Raw genomic sequence first — 20170 nt, 5'->3', positions numbered from 1 at the left:
GGGGCTCATGGTAAGTTGAATGCAAATTGATGTTTGGCATATAATACACTTACACTTTACTTTTGCGCGAGTTATGAAACTAGTGGTTTGTGCGCATGTTGAGACATAAAAAAGCGCATTATACGCAAAAACACAATTTGCATTAAACTTGGAATGAGCTCTTCAGCATCCTAAATATGGGAGACTTACATTATAACAAATAAGACTTACATCCTCATCAACTTACCAGTTCTCCAAAATGGTCATACATATCACTTCCCTCACCCCGGGGTTGCTGGCTTTGTCCAGGCTACAGTTTTGCAGGTTCCATGTTGCCAGCCTGAGCACAGGTCTCCCTTCCCTCACACCTCCAAAGACTTCTACAGCAGGTCGGGTGGAGATGAGCTGAGTGGGTCCTCCAGGTGGAAAGTCAAGGTCCTCACTCTGCAGGCTTAGAGAAGTGGGGCTAGGGTGAGGTTTAGCCATGAAGTGTAAACCCCCATTGGTATGTGTGGATGGTGGCCGAGACCTTTGTACATAGACTTGGTGCCTGATTTTGTCCAGAAAAGATGATGGTATGGAATCCACTTTGACCAAGTCCTCAATGCTTTTCATGGGGCCATGCTGGGTGCGGTACTGGATAATATCCTGGGCCATCTCGTCTGTTAACCCTCTAAGACTCATGAATTGGGAAGCTGTCGCAGTGTTAATGTTTATCCTTGTTGCAGACAGGTGCTGACTATGGTGTCCATGTTCCATGTCCTTCCTTAGAGAGTTGGGAGAGTGCTGCACTGAGCCACTTTTACTACTGACACAAATCTCAAACTTTACCTGTTCCAATTTAGCAGCCCCCACCCCACTGACCAGAGCTAAGTCCTCCACCTTCTTAAACCCTCCTATATACTCTCTGTACTCCACTATATTCTGTGCCACCTGCCTGGTCACCCCTGGCAGGGTCATGAGCTCCTCCTCGGTGGCAATGTTGATGTTTAGCCTTTCTTGGCTCACCAGGATGTTGCTGAAGTTGCATGCTGCACTGAACTTGCGGTTCTTTTGACACAAGTCTGAGGGGTCCTTTGGAATAGACCGGTGACAGCCAAGATTGCCACCCATCCTGCACCCTTCACAAGAAATCCAGGGACTGCAACAACAGGAACAGTGAAACAATATCCTGATCTATTGCCCGCTGCTTGATGTAAAGTAACTATACTGGAGATCTAAAATGCAGGCACAGAATACAGGTATCCATGTATAGTGAAATGCTAAATACTAAGCTGCGATATCAGACACCGGGTTGCAATACGTACTTGGTACTTTTTTCCAGGAAGATGATGACACTGTAAGTCCACACTGTGAGAGTGGCTGATGCAGACAGACCCAGGAGAGAGATTCCCGAAGCAGCATCCCCTGCCAAATTTGTAATGTCCAGTGCAGTTTGTCCCAGTCTGTTTTCTTCACTGCCTGGAGTGTTACAGTGTTACAGTACTCCTAGAGAACGACACTCCCCCAGTCCTAGCAGCAACACCCACTGCACAAAGCAGCTCCCTGTCTGCCTGCCCTCACCTCTGCCTTCTTCCTTCCGTCTCATTCGTACAACACTCGTTTTCCTCCCCTCTATCCTCATCAGTTATTAATTTCTCTTTCTATTGCCCTGCACTAGACCTGTCACCCATACAAACATGGCTGGATAACAATAATCCCTGCAACTTGTTGAAATGCTACTGTGCAGTGAAAACCTCCTGAGAAGCAGACCTGTCAGTCATATCCGTTCCCTGCGTTTGTAGTGTGCAGTGAAGGGGACGTACTGAAAGGAATGACAGCTCCAGTCTGCTTACTGGAATGTCAATTGACTGTAATGAAAGCAGATTGAACATTTATGTACATTTTAGAAAGTCTTCCAATTCTGAATGATATCTTTTACACACTTATTGCTAACATATTTGCCCATGTTTTACATGTGGAATGACAGATGATTGCTGTGGAATGACAGCTGTCAATGCAGAAATATAAAAAAAACCTGCTATTCTATCATGGAAAACACTATTATTTCTCTCAGATCCCCGAATGCAACACAATAAACCCCACATCTGTACCCCATTACCCAAGTGAGATAATGTGAACTAACGGACAAATACTATGGAATGACAGCTGTTTTATACGCCAATGTTTTATACGCCATGTCAATGTAGATATACCAGTACAGGGGCGCACGGAGCATTTTTAAGGGGGGGTTTCCCCTCCACCGAAAAAAAACCAAAACAGCGAGAGAGCTGCCACGCATGCGCCCGCACATGCGTAGCAGTTCCATTAAGGCAGCGCTGTACTATACAGCAGCTGCGGCGCTGTCAAAGAAGAGTCCGCGGCGATGCTGTATACAATACAGCACCGCCGCGGACGTTTCTTTGACAGCGCCGCGGCTGCTGTATAGTACAGTTCCGCTATGTAGGGCACTTTTTTAGTCCGCCCTGCAGTAAACTGCCATTGCAGTAAAAAGTTGCATTTCTCTCATTACTATGGATTATCACATTATGTCATTTGTGTAGTGGGGTACAGATGTGGGGGATCGCATCTGGAAAGGATTTAGTGTGTGGGATTAGGGGATCTGAGAGAAATAAGGGTGTTTTCTATGACAACAGCAATTTTTTTGACATTTCTGCAGTGACATGGTGTATAAAATAGCTGTCATCCCATAGTAATCAGCTGTCATTGCACATGATCTCACTTGTGTAGTGGGGTACAGATGTGGGGGAGCGCATATGCAAAGATTTAACATGTGGGATTAGGGGATCTGGAAGAGAAAGAGGTGCTTTCATGAAAGAAATGCAACTTTTGGTTGATGTTTCTGCATTAACATGACGTATAAACCAGCTGTCATTCCACAGTAAACGTCCGTCATTCCACTTGATCTCACTTGTGTAGTTGGGTACAGATGTGGGGGAGCGTGTATGCAAAGAATTTAGTGTGTGGGATTAAATAGAGGTGCTTTCATGAAAGAAATGCAACTTTTTGTTGATGTTTCTGCATTGACATGACGTATAAACCAGCTGTCATTACATAGTAATCGTCCATCATTCCAAATTATGTCACTTGTGTAGTGGGGTACAGATGTGGGGGAGCGCATATGCAAAGATTTAATGTGTGGGATTAGGGGATCTGGGAGAGATAGAGGTGCTTTCATGAAAGAAATGCAACTTTTTGTTGATGTTTCTGCATTGACATGACGTATAAACCAGCTGTCATTCCACAGTAAACGTCCGTCATTCCACATGATCTCACTTGTGTAGTTGGGTACAGATGTGGGGGAGCGTGTATGCAAAGAATTTAGTGTGTGGGATTAAATAGAGGTGCTTTTATGAGAGAAATGCAACTTTTTATTGATGTTTCTGCATTGACATGGTGTATAAACCAGCTGCCATTACATAGTAATCGGCCATCATACCATATTATGACACCTGTGTAGTGGGGTACAGGTGTGAGGGATTTAGTGTGTGAGATTAGGGGATCTAGGAGAAATAGGGGTGATTTCCATGAAAGAACAGCAGTATTTTGGATAGTTCTGCATTGACATGGCGTATAAGACAGCTGTCGATCGATTGTAATTGGCCATCACTCAATGTCATTCCACTTGTAAAACATGGCCATGTATGTTAGCAATAAGTGTGTGGAAGATATAATGCAGAAGTATAACAATTTTTAAAATATACAGAAAATTTCCATTTGCTATCATAATAGTCAATTGGCATTCCTTTTAGCAGACTGTAGCTGTCATTCCTTTTAGTATATCCCGCAGTGAAGAGGTTCTGCAGTAGCCGTTCACTTTTACGATAAATGACTTTGGTTGTTCTTTACATGTTTCAGAAGGAAATATATGTTTGCATACATTCGTCTAGAGGGGAAATCATTTTGTATTTTTATATCACGCCAATCATGGAAGAGTTGTGTCCATTCAATCTGAATTTACACGCTTTATGCTGTCATCAGCGCTGCACTAGTCATTTATTATTCAGTGTCTTTACTGCTGTTGCACACTTTTCTTTTAACATGCTGCATCAGACACACCCTGCTGCAGCCTCTGATAACTTACAATGCACCCGTTGCAGCCAACTATAATCAGTCTTCCAACCATAGGCGGGGGCAGCAGTTTTTTTCATTAGGATATGCACTAAATGAATTTCCCCTTTCATCTCATCATCTATCTAACATAATCATTTCACTCCATCACTATCATATTTTCACCTCTCATCATAATATTTTAACCCCATCACGCAACTAGTAATTTTAATTTTTTTATAACATTATTTTTATTGTTGATTTGTAAGGCGCCAGTTCTCCAAGGTGTGCAGTTGGGAAACCAGGACATACATGAAACAGGGATATACAAGGTAGACAAAATAAATGCAGGCATGAAAAGAAAGGGTAGAGAGGGCTGTCTCATGGGACTGATTACATTCTAGTTGGATGGCACAGCTGAAATATAAGGACCTAGTGTAGTTCAGAGAAGACATTGGGGCAGGTGGCAGGGTGCTTTAGTGTACATAGCATAAGTGTAAAAAGGGTAAACTCTAATAAAAGAATGGGGTTTCAGAGAGCATATAACGATTTAAAGGCCGTGGGAGAGTCTGTTCAGGCATAAGTGGGTAGCAGAGGTGTCATGTAGGCAGGAGTTAGAGGTGGTTATCAGAGACAAAACAACATGTCAATGGTAGATCTAAGAGGGCGAGATGGAGAATATATTGATATGAATGAATGGATGGAGTTGTTGAGGGATTTGTAGGTAAGGGTGAGTAATTTGAATGGATTCTGGAGGACACGGAAAGCCAGTGTACGGATTTGCAAAATGGTGTGGCAGATATGGAGCAGTGAGAGGGGAAGATTAGTCTTGCTGCAAAATTTACGATGGAGTAAAGCGTTGATAGATGGGTGGGGGCAATGCCAAATAAGAGGAGGTTGCAATAGTCAAGGTGGGAGATGATGAGAGCGGATTAGAGTTTTGGTAGCATCTTGGGTAAGAAAAGGGCATATTTTGGCAATGTTTCGAAGGTTGAGGCAACAGTACTGAGAGAGAGTGGATGTGAGGAATAACATAGAGCAGTGGTTCCCACACTTTTTCAGTTTGCGGCACCTTTAGAGTCTCCATAATTATTTCAAGGCACCCCTCCAAAATAATTGCTGAGCAGTCCAGTTTTTTAAGTATTTGAGTCAAAATAACGTAATAAGTAATTTCGTCAGGACAGAAATACTTAGTAAGTTGTTTGCAAAAATAATATACATAAATCCAGGGGAAAAAATATTTTTATATATGTTTTTCAATTATATTTCTGTCAAAGAATAATTTACAGCTAATATTAAGAGGAATAAGGTAAAACAAAATTAAACAACAGCATGTACGAAAATCATCACACTGTGCCCTTTCACCTTTACACTGTGCCCCTTCATCCACACACTCTGTACCCCTTTATCCACACACTCTGTGCCCTTTCAACCACACACTCTGTGCCCCTTCAACCACACACTCTGTGCCCCTCTTCATCCACACACTGTCTGCCCCTCTTGATCCTCACTATCTGCCCCTCTTGATCCATACACTGTCTGCCCCTCTTCATCCTCACTGTCTGCCCCTCTTCATCCTCACTCTGCCCCTCCTTCATTCTTTTGCCCCCCCCCATTGCTGTTTCCTTTCACCTTCCCCTTCGTTTCTTTGCTTACCATACTTCTTTATTCTATTTCTTCTGTCTTCTCTTCTATCTTCTTACCAATGCAGCTGCGCCCGGGACCCAGCATCCTCCTCTTTCCTGCCGCTTCTCACTGAATATGTCGGGTGTGATGACGTCACGCCCGACATTCAGTGAGAAATGAGAAGGGAGGAGGATGCTGGGTCCCGGACGCCGTCGGACTGGTAAGTTTTTTGGTTTTTTTTGGCCCCTGGCCACGGCATCCCTGTGACAGTGCCACGGCACCCCTGGGAGCTGCGGCGCACACTTTGGAAAACGCTAACATAGAGGGTGGGTCAAGTGTGACACCAAGCAGTAGACTTGGGAGCCTCAGGAAATTGTTGTGTTATAACCAGCGAGGAATATTTAAGGGAAGGTGGTGACTCTGGGTGAAGGGAACATGATAAACTGTGTTTTGGACATTTTGAGCTTTTGGTAGTGTTGAGATATCTATGTGGAGCAGGCAGAGACAGTTAGATTCCCAAGATAATTCAAAACGAGAGAGGTCAGCAGAGGAGATTTGTTGTCTTCAGTATAGAGATGGTACTGGAGACCAAATTAGCAAATTAGTTCCCCAAGAAAAGATTTGTACAGTGAGAAAAGAAGAGAAAAACAGAGCCATGAGAGACCCCTCAGATAGAAAGAGTGGAGGGGAGGATGTGTCAGAGGTGGAGACAGTACAGGACTAGTTCAATAAGTAGGAAGTGAACCAGGAAAGTACTGTGTCATTAAGGTCAGTGGTTTTTATGGTGTGCAGGAGAAGATGGTGATCAACAGCATGGAAAGCAGTAGAGAAATTCAGGAGGATGAGTATGGAGGAGTGACCACTAGAAAGTGATAGAGGCGGTTGTACACAAATTGCCCAAGTAGTTTGATGGCAAAGATAAGGAGAGAAATATGGCATTATTCGGAGCGAGGGTGGGCTCAGAGATAATTTTTTAGGATTGGTGAGATGAGGGCTTTAAATAAGGATGGAAAGACAGGAAGGGACAGGTTTAAGAGAAGCTAGAGGTTGTCATGCAGTTTGGGGGAATTAAAAATTTGAGAGGTAATAGGATTGAGGAGCAATTTGTAGAGGGAGATGATATGATGAGTCCAGAGACTTCCTTTCTGGTTACTGGACAGAATGAACCCAGGCTGAATTGGGGGGTTTCAGAGAAGGTGGGTGGAGTATGTGGGATTAGGCATGAGGAAATATTTTGTGGAATGGTTTCAAATTTATCTTTTAAGTAGGGGGCAAAATCATGAGCTGTGAGGGAGGAGGTGCAGATGGGCAGAGAAGTGATTTGAAGGTAGCAAAGAGGCGATGGGGGTTAGAGGATTTAATAAGAAGTGAAGTATGTTTGCTTGGCAAGTGAAACGGTAGTGTTGTAAGATGAAGGTTGGCATAGTAACGATACTTCCTCCAGCGGTACTCAGCAGTACGGCAGCACTTTTGCATGTAGCAGATGTGTTTGGTGTGCCATTGTTGAGGTTTGGATCACCAGAGACTATATGTGATAGTTGGGGCTGCATTGTCTAGGGATGAAGTGAGTTTTTGTTGTAAAAAGGGGTGGATTGATCAGGGCCGGAGAGGGTAATCAAAAGAGAGAGTAGTTGTTTTAGTGAAAATGAGAAGTGAATGGGATCAAGAGTATTTTGGTGCATGTGGATTATAAGCATCATCAGCATTTTCACCCTCATTCATCATAATGAATCAAATGTATGTAATCTAACTGGTATTGAAAAGCTGCAATCCGATAGACTTTTTGTTTTGAAAACGGCTAGTTTTGCTCCTTTGTAGTTGATTCATTTAGTCATTTTCTAGGATGTTCTATAATCCAGTCTCCCCTCTGAAAAATTGCTGTGTTCAGAATGGTTATGTATCTGACTCTGCATTTAAAAAAAAAAAATCTCGGTTGGAACACGTTTCAGTTTCAGCTCTCAAGCATGTTCCTGAGAGAAACCTGAGTCAGAGACAGATCCTCAGTAGTTAAGTGATGGCAGAGGAAGGAGGGGAAGGAGATTGTGTTATAACCATTCATGCTGAGAGAAGAGGAACGTTCCAAACCCTCTTTGCGCACTATGTCATATATCATGTGACTGGTTGCTGCAATTGCATGACACTTAGCAAACTGTAAATATGTAAATTAAAGCAGTTGGAAGAAATAATCAAAGTAAACATAATTTTATTGATCTTATTTTTTATGGTCAAAATATGACTTGTATTTGCTTCGCCCAATGGTAAAATATACCCCGTGGTATCTTTTCCAGAATCATCTTCAATATATTCCTGATATCTGTTCCTCCAATGTTTTCCTGGTGCCGTTAGCAGCAAAGGCCATACCTCCTTGCAGGGGTCCCTGCCGAAAACCTACACCACGTTAGATTTCATGCCTTTATTACCAGTAGCATTAAACAAGGCTGATCGCATTGAATACGCAATTTATTAGAACATGTGACAGTACTACTCAGCTGCCTTGACAATATCTATATATTAATAGTATAACTACAACTTTTATGAGTGACTTATTTCTATGATGCCGTTGGATGATCAGAGAAGCAGTTTCATTGCTTTGGAGATATTTCACAAAATGTCCACCTGCCGTTTTCAACAATTCCTTACCATTGTCGTCTGGAATATGTACCGTTGGCAATACACCAGTGCGCCTGCTGGTTGCTCTGGAAACTGTGACAGTTATTGAACTCTCCCTGTGCACCTGCTGGGGGACCTGGAACATGTGATCTGCTGGGTGGTCTGGAAACTGTGACAGTTATTTACAGCCCTGCTGGGTGACCTGGAACATGTGACCTGCTGGATGGCCTGGAAACTTTGTCAGTTATTTGCAGCTATTGAAGTTATTGAATTCTGTTAATACAGTAATTTAGTCATTACAATTCAGTTTCATTTAAGGCAGTTATCATAAGGCTTTCCCTAGCTTTTATTAAATTACAATTAAAACCGGTGGTTTTTTTAATAACAAAAAACAAATAAAATATATAGCTGATATTGGGGTTCTAATTCTTTCATTCCTCCATGGACCAGATTTGGCGCTCATGTGGCCATTGTAGGCCCTTTCGGCGGTGGACAGGGATCAGCATGGGCACTCTGAATAGTCTGCAGCTATCTAGCCCCATACACTGCATGCTGTACATCGTTTGTTCTGACACCTTTCTATCATAGCCAGCATTTACTTTTTCAGCAATTTGTGCTACAGTAGCTCTTCTGTGGGATTGGACCAGATAGCTAGCCTTCGCTCCCAAAGCACATTAATGAGTTTTGGGCATGTTAATGGCACAGTAGTACGAGATACTCAACTGACAGAACTGCTTCGCAAGATGTTCACCTAAAGCAGCCCCCTTTCCGAGGAGCTTGTTATGTTCCACAGTATTCGGTTGGCCCCAGGACTTAGGCTCAGGTAGTAGCAGCTGCTAATCTAGCACCTGCCCAGTGAAGAAGACAGAACACAGTAGGAGGTGAGCAGCCAGGATATATTAGCAGAACTCTGATCCAGACAGGCAAGGATTAATGTGGAGTAGTCTGGCACTTGTCTGATGGAGGGGACAGCACAAGGCAGCATGAAGTAAGCAACCAAATTGTAAATAGCAGAACACTGATCCAGACAGGCAATGGTTAATGGTGAGTAGTCTGGCATTTGTCTGATGAAGAGGACAGCCCACGGCTGCAAGTTGTGAGCATCCAGACTGTAAATAGCAGCACTCTGAGCTAGACAGGCAAGGGTTAATGCACTTGTCTGATGGAGTGGACAGCTCACAGTAACTGATAGTGAGCAACCAGGATCTATTTGGCAGAAATCGGAGTCAGAAAACCAGAGCTCAGGAGCAGAGAAGATAGAATCATTTAAACAAACCAGGGGTCAGGGCAGGTACAGACATGAAATCTGTTTAACAAAGCCAAGAATCAGGAGTGGAGAAGACAGCAATTTCCATAAACAATCTGGGTTAAACACTGATAGCAGAACAAGTCTGGATACAAGACACATTAGGTCAAGCAGGAACTATCACCAGCATTGATATGCTGCCAGGAAGAGATTTATAAATGCAGCAGCACCAATCAGAATAAGAGGATGATTAGCTGCATGAAACACAGTCATGAATAAAGAATGGTACCAAAATATCCTCCAAGAGTAACTCCCAACCATGCAAGAACAGTTTGGTGATGAACTATGCCTTTTCCAGCATGATGGAGCACCTTGCCATAAGGCAAAAGTAATAACTAAGTGTCTTGACGATCAAAACATTGAAATTTTGGGTCCATGGCCTGGAAACTCCCCAGACCTTAATCCCATTGAGAACTTGTGGTCAATCCTCAAGAGGCGGGTTGTCAAACAATAACCTACAAATTCTGACAAACACCAAGCATTGATTAGGCAAGAATGGGCGGCCATCGGTCAGTATGTGGCCCAGAAGTTGATTGACAGCATGCCAGGGCAAATTGCTGAGGTCTTCAAAAAGAAGGGTCACCACTGCAAATATTGACTCTCTGCATAAACTTAATGTAATTGTCAATAAAAGCCTTTGACACTTATGAAATGCTTGTAATTTTACTTCAGTATACCATAGCAACCTCTGACAAAATGGTCTAAAAACACTGAAGCATCAAACTTTGTAAAAACCAATACTTGTGTCATTATCAAAACTTTTGGCCATGACTGTATATCAAGTGTACTTTACCCTGAATTATTTACCTACCTCACCTTACTGCTAAATATAGGTGTACAAATACTTTAATCATGCAGGTGTGTGTATATGTATGTGTCTATATAGGTATGCCAAATTCCATTACAATTACCAATACAATTATACAATACATATGATGACTAACTACATAACAAACAATCACATAAACCATATGCTCTCACATATCACACTTTATCATTACTATATATATATATATATATATATATATATATATATATATACACAGGGCCGGACTGGGACTAAAAATCAGCCCTGGCACTTAAAGCACACGGGCCCACCTGTTGTGGGCTTAATGCACTATATTGTTGCACACTGATGCTGGAGTAGTGTGCGTTGCTGGTACAGTACAACATGATGTAGTATGAGTGTGTGTGTGTGGGGGGGGGGTATTTATTTCTCCTAATGAGACGCGAACTTACATTGTTAGTACCCCAATTACATCAGTAAATACCATGACAATACATTATTAGTACCCAAATTACAGCAATAAATAACCCCCCACACACACTCATACTACATCAATACCCACCCACATTACAGCAACCAGCATTACCCCCTCTTCCCCACATTTCAGCAACCAACATCACCCCCCACATTACAGCAACCGTCGTCACCCCCCACATTACAGTAATACCCTCTCCTACTTATTAGCCCCAAACACACTACAACATTGCCACCACCACGCCACCCCATACTACAGCAATACCACTGTCGAAGTCAGCAAATTGGATAAAGTCATTTCAATTAAAGTCAAGCAAACTTGGTAGTCTTATCTGAAAAGATGCGTACGGTAGGCTATGGCGTACAAGGGCACGCTACGGCGTGAAAGGGCATACGCATCTACTACACGTGGCAGCAACAGTAATTGGTCTTTTACCATACATTCGCACAAACATGCATACTTATAAAATAGCACACATTAATGGTAGTTGCAACACATAGTCAGTTATGTCGAAATATAGTAGTATTTATATGTTATATTAGAGTTACATGCATATTAGTGAAATACACGGAACAGGTTGAAGGAATCATATCATGAGTGGTATCATAATAAACCTCTTTACATATCCTACTGTTTGGTTCACTCTGCGAGGGAATCGCAGAGTGCATACACAAGTTATGAATGATAGGGAATTATGAACTACTTAAGACTAAGGAATCTTGGCGGGAAGAGCCGAGCATACCCCCTGGAGAGGTAACCCCCTCTTTTGGATTCCTTAGGATGAACTAGCGAATGATTGACAACCCCTTGGACCTTCCTGAGACCTGGACCAATAGATGCAAGCTATACCATCTTCATTGTGTTACTGTATTTTTGTGTGTATATAAGCAGCAGCTTCACATCTAGTGTTCAGACATCTTGTCCCCAGACTTCAGGATTGAATGACTGCACACTGGATCCAGAGCACCTGCGATAAGTAACGGCTGTATTTATTATCACTTCGCTTGAGCATATTATTCTACTATTTTGCGAATAAATCTTTGTGCTTTGGAAACACAAATCGAGGTTCGACAATCGTTATTGGTTAGCGACAATACGCACATAACACCACCAATTATACAGGCACCACTGTAGGAAACCAATGTTTTTCAAATCTCCCACAAAATAGCAGCAACAGAGTACTTACACATATAATTAACAGGTATCCTTTTCCCTCAATTAAATAGTAATGGCAGAATTTTCATGAATCATTCCACATGAAATAAAACTCTAACAAATATATCAGAAAAAACATAACTATTGAACGATCATTTGAACCCACACGGCCGCATTAAAAGTATTTCCATCTACAGCAAAATGTCAGAGAAAAATATTTTTTTTTACTACAGTAACTGAATATGCATCTTTTCTATTCATTTTAAATAACACAGTATATAAATTAAGGGGGTAAAGGAGGTGGGTGAGAGATAATTGGATGTGATCCATCAGTTTGATTAGATAGGAAACATTTAGATTTTTTACCTGGAGACGTCTACCCCCTTGACTTACAGGCAGGGCCGACAAGAGGAATTTTGGGCCCTGGTACAGAAACTTCTTTGGGCTTCCGTCATATTCAACAATGAGAGACTTGCCTTTGGCAGAAGTTCATATTATGCCACACCATAGTGCCCCCAGTTCATATTATGCCACATAATATTACACTCAATTCATATTTGGCCATGCAGTAGTGCCCACAAATCATATTATGGCATAGTAGTGCCCCCAAATCATATACCATACAGTAGTGCCCCCAAATCATAGTATGCCACAATAGTGCCCACAAATCATATTATGCCACAATAGTGCCCCCAAATAACATTATGCCATACAGTAGTGCCCCCAAATAACAGTATGCCATACAGTAGTGCCCCCAAATAACAGTATGCCATAGTAGTGCCCCAAATCAATAGTAGTGACAGTGACCAGACAGAAACTCATTCACAAATAAAAATTGGTACAGCATATCAGATACTGAGAGTGTGAGTCCCAGGAGTAGCTTAATACCCCATTTACAATGCATGAAATATTGACACAATCACAGTTAAAATTTATGACAAGCAGCGTTTTTTCCTCTTAATTAAAAATCTCTGTACAGATAAATATGCAAGAAACATTACAGCGCAGTAATGAGCAATACATAGTGTTTTAAACATCATTGGATAAACAGTATTGCCCCCAGTTCAAGAAAGGATGGTGAAAAACACATTGGACACGAGAAAATATATGAACTTACCTGATTATGGCATCCTGTGTTCTGTTCTCCTACTGGGCGTGCTGGGCGATGAGGGATCAGCTGTCAGCTCACACAGGCAGTTGGGAGCAGGGACAGAGGACAGTGGTCGAAGTGGAAATTTAGAAGTGGGGGTATAGAAAATATACGTGAATGGAGTAGGAAGGCTTGATTTTTTTATTTATTTTTTAACACTTGTCCCCTCTGCATTCCCATTCTTCATTACTACTTGTGTTTTATGATGGCTGCATTCCTAACATTCCCATTCTTAAGATGTCTCTCCCTTTAAACTTTCTTTTAGCTATGCCCCTGCACCATCTTCTCCTTTGTCCCTCTCACCCCTCTTCCTGCACTTCCTTTCCCCCTGGCTCTGTCACCCCTCTTCCTGCACCACCTTTCCCCCTGGTTCTGTCACCCCTCTTCCAGCACCCCCTTTCCCCCTGGCTCTCTCACCCCTCTTCCTGCACCCCCTTTCCCCCTGGCTCTGTCACTCCTCTTCCAGCACCCCTTTTCCCCCTGGCTCTGTCACCCCTCTTCCTGCACCCCCATTCCCCCTGGCTCTGTCACCCCTCTTCCTGCACCCTTTTCCCCCTGGCTCTCTGTCCTCTTCCTGCACCCCTTTTCCTCCTAGCTTTCTGTCCTCTTCCTGCACTCCCTTCCTCCCTGGCTCTGTCACCCCTCTTCCTGCACTCCTTCCACCCTGGCTCTCTCAGACTCCTGACAACCCCCCCCCCCTCCGCGAAAATCACGGCATCCCCCGCGATCCCCACCGCGAAAATCGTGGCAATCCCCGTGACCCCCCCCCACGGAAATTGCAGCATCCCCAGCGACTACCCACACAATCCCCTCCCCCATTCAGAAAAGTAAAAATCTGCAAACTGTGTCCACATTGCAGGGCATAGTGCAGAGGATAAGGGGAGAGGAAGCGAGGAGCCCTGATCCATCGCGCAACGGAGGTGGCTGGTTCCTGGAGAGGAGCCAGCCATCAGAAAGACAGGGGAAATGTCGGGCCGGCCCATCTAGCCATCGGCCCTTCTGGCATTTGCCAGAAATGCAGATGGCCAGTCTGGCCGTGTATATATGTATATATATATATATATATATATAAAGTAGCCAAATATTAGGTCAGGGGTGTCGTATCCTGGGGTAAACGACTGCAATTCCCATGCATCAGCCAAACAATATCACACCAGGCCAGTGCCTCGATTTAACTAGCCACATCTAGTTTTTCTTAGCAGCTCGATAAATAAGTAAATAAACGAAACATAAAGAAAAATCCTAGTCCTACCCTAAAGTCGAAGGACCTATTATTCCCTCACACACAAAATACCAGAATTTACTGGTAAAAATTGCAGTGTCTTTCGACAGGTGATAGTCCTGATTAGCCAGCAACTGGCTAGCAGGTTGGAAGACCCATACTGGGATTTACGAATGGAGCCCTTCTCTCTCCATTCTTAATCCCAGAGACCCTACACCGCCTCTTTCTGCAGCCGAAAACAATCTCTGGGAAGCTATTTCCCAAACACAAGCAATCTCCCTGGGGTTTTGAAACACACAAGACAGAAACCTGAGGAATATTTATCGCCCAGTTGCCACTTTCCCAGTGCGTCTGTCAATAAATATATATATATATATATATATATATATATATATATATATATATATATCTATCTTGTGACACATGCACCCTTAGGTGATGCATACATGAACAGTTTACGTTATAAGAAGAACTCTTGTTGTAATTTTTTTTTTATACAGTATCTTTTCATTGAATCAATTTAGATTTTTTTACATTTTAAATTTTTTTAAATTGATAAGTAGAACTTTTATTGTTCCATCACAGTAAAACCGCATATACTTCTGACAGGATGACGGCAGGCAACCTAAAACTGACTAGACATAATTTCACTGTCTGCTCACCTGTCACAGTCTAGCATTGGTCGCACTGCACAAATGTATAATTCAGGTTTTTATACTTGATACTCCTCCCACAGTCCTAGCTTGATGGACAGGTGACACTCCCACATTGTTTGTAAAGGGAGTTCTCTGCAGATGTTCTGTAATCACTCTTCACTGCAGACAATCCCTCTCAGATTTGCTGTTAGCTGTGGAAAAAGACACTTTCAAACCATTTTCAAAGCAAGTCAGATAAATCACACCTTAAACGTTTACTTTGTTACATGTTTTACACCTGTATACCTTAACCTAGGTGCACTGCTATACATGTGTAACCTCATCTGCAGCCTTTACCTGCATACTGTCAGCTGGACACCTAATTCCTCTCTTAGATGCCTGTGACAAATCAATCCTTTGTCACTGTTATATATATATATATATATATATATATATTGTAACAAGGGGAGGCATTTAGCTGGCAATATACAGAGAAAGCAGGGAAGTAGAGTAAAACATTTGTGCAGTAATGCACCTAGAGTGAAGACTTATGTATGAAAAGCAATAGTTTAAATTTGGTTAAACTTACATGATCTGAAATCCTTCCTCTCAGCAAACAGACAGGGCGTGTCTGGTTGTGCAAACAGAGCCAGTGATGGGTGTTTTCTTTTAAAGAGAAGGTGAGTGTGTCACCTGTCAATCAAGCTAAGGCTGGGGGAGGAGCATCATGTATAAAAGCTTGTTTGTTTTATTTGTTCAGGAAGACCAACGCTGGGATAGCTGGCTGGTCCTGAGAGAGAGCTGGTCTATGTATAGCTAGCGTTTAGGGTCTCCATGATTACTGTGCAAGTATACGGTGTCAAAATATTTACCATCCTGACAATAAAGCACCATAAAAAGGAAGAAGTTGTTCGCGCGTGCTTCTGCAGTAGCGGGCTCTTGCCACAAGTGGTGTCAGGAGTAGGATGCTCCGGGAAGCAAGTTTCCGCTACCAAACCCGCGCAGACGTCAACATGGAGGAAGTACTGAAAACCCTCGTGAATGTTGCCGCTGCGCAGCAACAGCAGCAAGCTCAGATGCTACAAGTTGCCGAGGCACAGGTGGAAAACACAAGGCTCTTAAGGGAAGAGTTAAGCCAGGTGAGGCATGACAGAAATGAACCACCTGGTCCTGTTCTCCTGAAAATGTCGCCAGGTGATGACATAGAAGCATATCTGGTGTCCTTTGAGAGACTTGCAAAAAGGGCAAAATGGCCTCCTAAAGATTGGGCTGAGAGACTGGCGCCATATCTGACTGGTGAAGCTCAGCGAGCTTATATGGATCTAGATGAGGAACGGGCCTCTGATTATTTGTGCCTAAAGTCTGAGATATTGGCTCGCATTGGAGTTTCCGGGCCAGGCCGAGCCCAGCGCTATCACCAATGGCGCTATAATAAAGAAAAACCGGTCAGAGTGCAAGTGGCTGAGCTTTCTAAAATTTTAAAGAAATGGCTGCAGCCTGAGGATAATTCGCCTTCTCGGATTATTGAAGTTCTGGTGATAGATCACTGCATCCGGGGGCTGAACCGCGATTTGCAAAGGTGGGTGCTGCAATCAGACCCACAAACTTATGAAGAGCTTGCCACCGTGGTAGAAAGGTTTTGTGTGGTACAGCAAATGACTAAAAACCTGCATTTGTGCCAAAGCCGCTGCCACGCCAAAAGCCAGCTTTGACAATCCTTGCCACAGGGCCCAATGGCAAAACTGCTACGGACAGAGGGCCAGGTGCAAAGCTGTCTAATCTAAAGTGTTTTGAATGTGGTGAGCCTGGCCACTTTAAGGCAGAGTGTCCTAAACTACAGGAACCCATGGACTGTTCCGTGGCACATATTGGGCCTGCGTTTCCCAGCTGTTTTACCATGAGTCCCACATCAGGAAGTCCTTGTTTGTTCCGGGTGACTGTGCTAATCAACCAAAACCTTGTTCTGGCCTTGGTTGACTCGGGGAATGAACTCTCGTTGGTTTCCAGCTCTGCTTTACCCGAAACCATAACTTCTCGGTTGCCCAAAGTGAAGGTTCTTTGCGTAAATGGCACGACAGAGGAGTATGAAAGAACAATACTACCAGTCACACTCAAATACAAAACTGTTATGGTGGTAGCTGCCATAGCACCTAAACTCCCATATCCACTCATTTTGGGGCGAGACTTCCCACTGTTTAATGATGTCCTCAGTGAGCGGATCCGGCCGGACATACCGGCAATTGATGCAACGGTCGGAAGCCCGGTCTTAAAGGAACCGCCTAAGAATCCACAGCATCTGGACATCGATCTTTGGGAACCGCCAAACCGGAATGCCATCCTGGGAGTCATAGCAGGAGTTCCACAAAAGCATCCACCTGCGGGGAAACATGGACAGTCCAAACTAGCATTGGTCGGTGATGTCACAGATGAGCCCACCCCGCCTGTCAGTGAGGATACGGACTGGTCCGCAATACCAATTTTGTTTCCTCTGCAGGACTTTGCTCGAGACCAACTTAAGGTAGCCACTTTGGAACATGCCTTTAAAAGTGTGACTGAGGTAAATGGGGTAGCGAAAGCCGCCCAGCCTGCAGAAGGTATACCATATTTTATTGTTAAAAATAATTTCCTGTATAGAGTTGCTACTGTACAGGGGGATAAAGTAGAACAATTAATGGTTCCTCAGGTCCCTGTAACACTAGTGTTAAAAGCAGCACATACACATGTCTGTGGGGGACACCTAGGGGAGGATAAAACACGGGAACGAGTTCTGCTTAGGTTTTACTGGCCCGGTGTACACATGGCAGTGAAAAAGTATTGCCGGTCCTGTCCCATTTGTCAGAGAACCTGTCCCAAACCCATGTACAGGGCACCTCTCGTTCCAATACCAATAGTACAAGTTCCCTTTGAACGGATAGCTATGGACCTTGTGGGGCCACTGGAAAAATCTGCACGTGGGCACCAATATATACTAGTGGTGCTTGACTATGCAACCAGATATCCAGAGGCAATTCCCCTACGAAACATAAAGTCCAGCACCATAGCTAAGGAACTTGTATTGATGTTTACACGCTTAGGAATACCCAAAGAAATTCTCACAGATCAGGGTACTCCTTTCATGTCTAAACTGATGAAGGACATGTGTCAGTTGCTAGAGGTTACGGCGCTTCACACCTCTGTATACCATCCACAAACAGATGGCTTGGTGGAACGCTTTAACCGCACATTAAAGCACATGCTCAGGAAAGCAGTGGCTCAAGAGAAAAAAGATTGCGACACTCTTATTCCCTATTTGATGTTTGCCATCCGTGAGGTACCTCAAGCTTCAACGGGGTTTAGTCCCTTTGAGTTATTGTTTGGGAGACAGCCCAGGGGTATCTTGGATATGTTAAAGGAAGGGTGGGAGCAGCAAGGTCCCAGGGAGCCAAATCTGGTACAATTTGTGTCACAAATATATGACAGGCTAGAAAAGATAGGGCCCATTGTGCAGCAACATGTAAAAGAGGCTCAGGAACGACAGAGAAAAAGTTCTGATAAAAGTGCTGTTGTTCGATCCCACCCAGGAAAGCAAACTTTTCGCCCATTGGCAGGGTCCATATGAAGTTCTAGAGGCTATCGGTCCTGTCAATTACAGAGTCCGCCAGTTACGTAGGAGAAGGGAGGAGCAAATATATCATGTCAACCTCCTTAAACCTTGGCATGATGAGGAAACCTCTCCTCGGGTAGTGAGTACTGCCATTGAAAAGTCTGAAGTGCCCATAGAGCCAGCTTTGTCCACTCAGCAGAGACAACAGATTGAAGAAATTATTCGCCGGAACAGGGATGTCTTCTCTTCCAATCCTGGGCGCACTACCTTAATCGAACACGACATTGTCACTGCGCCAGGAGTCATTGTAAAGCAGAAGCCGTATCGCATTTCAGAAGCCAGACGGGTGGACGTGAGAAAGGAGGTCAAGAAGATGCTCCAGTTAGATGTGATTGAAGAGTCCACTAGTGAATGGAATAGTCCCATTGTGCTTGTCCCGAAACCCAATGGGACAATTAGGTTCTGCAATGACTTTAGGCGCCTAAACAGTATGTCGCAGTTTGATGCCTATCCGATGCCACGTGTGGATGAACTAGTGGAAAATCTTGCTGGTAGCAATTATTTAACAACCCTTGATCTAACAATGGGTTATTGGCAAGTTCCCCTGACTTCCACGGCCAAGCCAAAGAATGCATTTTCCAACCCCTGATGGTCTCTATCAATATAAAGTCCTACTCTTTGGGTTGCATGGGGCACCTGCCACCTTCCAAAGAGCCATGAATAAATTACTACGACCTCACACAGCTTATGCAGCCGCTTACTTGGACGATATAGTGATTTATACCCCAGACTGGGGATCACATTTAGGCAAAGTTGAGGCGGTCTTAGCTTCATTAAGGTCAGCAGGGTTACCAGCTAACCCAGAGAAATGTGCCATAGCCATGAGAGAAGCCAAATATCTGGGGTACATTGTTGGTCGAGGGCATGTAAAACCCCAGCTAGACAAAGTGGAGGCAGTCAAAAATTGGGCAAGACCAGAAAAAAAGTCGCAGTTAAGAACCTTTTTAGGCTTAGTAGGTTACTGTGACAAAACGAGTGTGATATGTGAATTATAGCAAATACTTTTTATAGCCCTTCTTTTGTTTCCTCAGCTCATCAGACTACAACTGCATTGTCCAATTACATGTGGTTAAGGGGACATTGTAATTCAATGTAAATATGTATATTGTGTATTATATATTGATGACTTGAAGTAATGTTATTCATTGTCCTTAAACTGAAGCCAGGAGGGTTATGGGTAAAGATCCGGTGGTGTCCAGGATACAGGTGAGAGGGCTGGAGCTGCATTCATTCTCCCACCTCCTTCCTCTACAGAAAGCATGGAACAGCTGGGGACCCTGTGACATCACAAAGTAGTGTAAGAGGTTAATTTTAGGAGGGGCTCATTGCTACCTTATCCTTGGAAGTAGGGGAAGCCAATTAAGCATCAATTGTTCTCCTTAGGACTAGTCCAGACGTTGTGTCTGCATCCCAGCAGGGGGCTTCTGTGAAAGGACAGTTCATCTTCACTGCCCTATCCAAACCCCCTAGTCCTGCACTGGCCAATGGTTAAGAAGAATAGACCCAGGGGTTTGCCCAGGGAGGGGAAAGAC

At 43.5% G+C, this 20170-nt stretch overlaps 1 protein-coding gene across 1 annotated transcript in view; it reads right to left on the bottom strand.

Moving 5' to 3' along the window:
* Nucleotides 1-1711, bottom strand: part of EEPD1 (endonuclease/exonuclease/phosphatase family domain containing 1) — a 105814-nt gene extending 104103 nt beyond the window's left edge. Inside the window, exon 1 of the mRNA XM_075212554.1 lies at nucleotides 227-1711. Coding sequence (XP_075068655.1) covers nucleotides 227-1092 — 866 coding nt within the window. The 5' untranslated portion in view covers nucleotides 1093-1711. The remainder of the gene's footprint in view (nucleotides 1-226) is intronic.
* Nucleotides 1712-20170: the final 18459 nt, after the last annotated feature.

Source organism: Mixophyes fleayi, chromosome 5 (genome assembly GCF_038048845.1).
Source record: "Mixophyes fleayi isolate aMixFle1 chromosome 5, aMixFle1.hap1, whole genome shotgun sequence".
Lineage (NCBI taxonomy): Eukaryota > Metazoa > Chordata > Amphibia > Anura > Limnodynastidae > Mixophyes > Mixophyes fleayi.
Note: the sequence above shows the minus strand (reverse complement) of the source record. Positions and strands in the feature narration are given on the sequence as shown.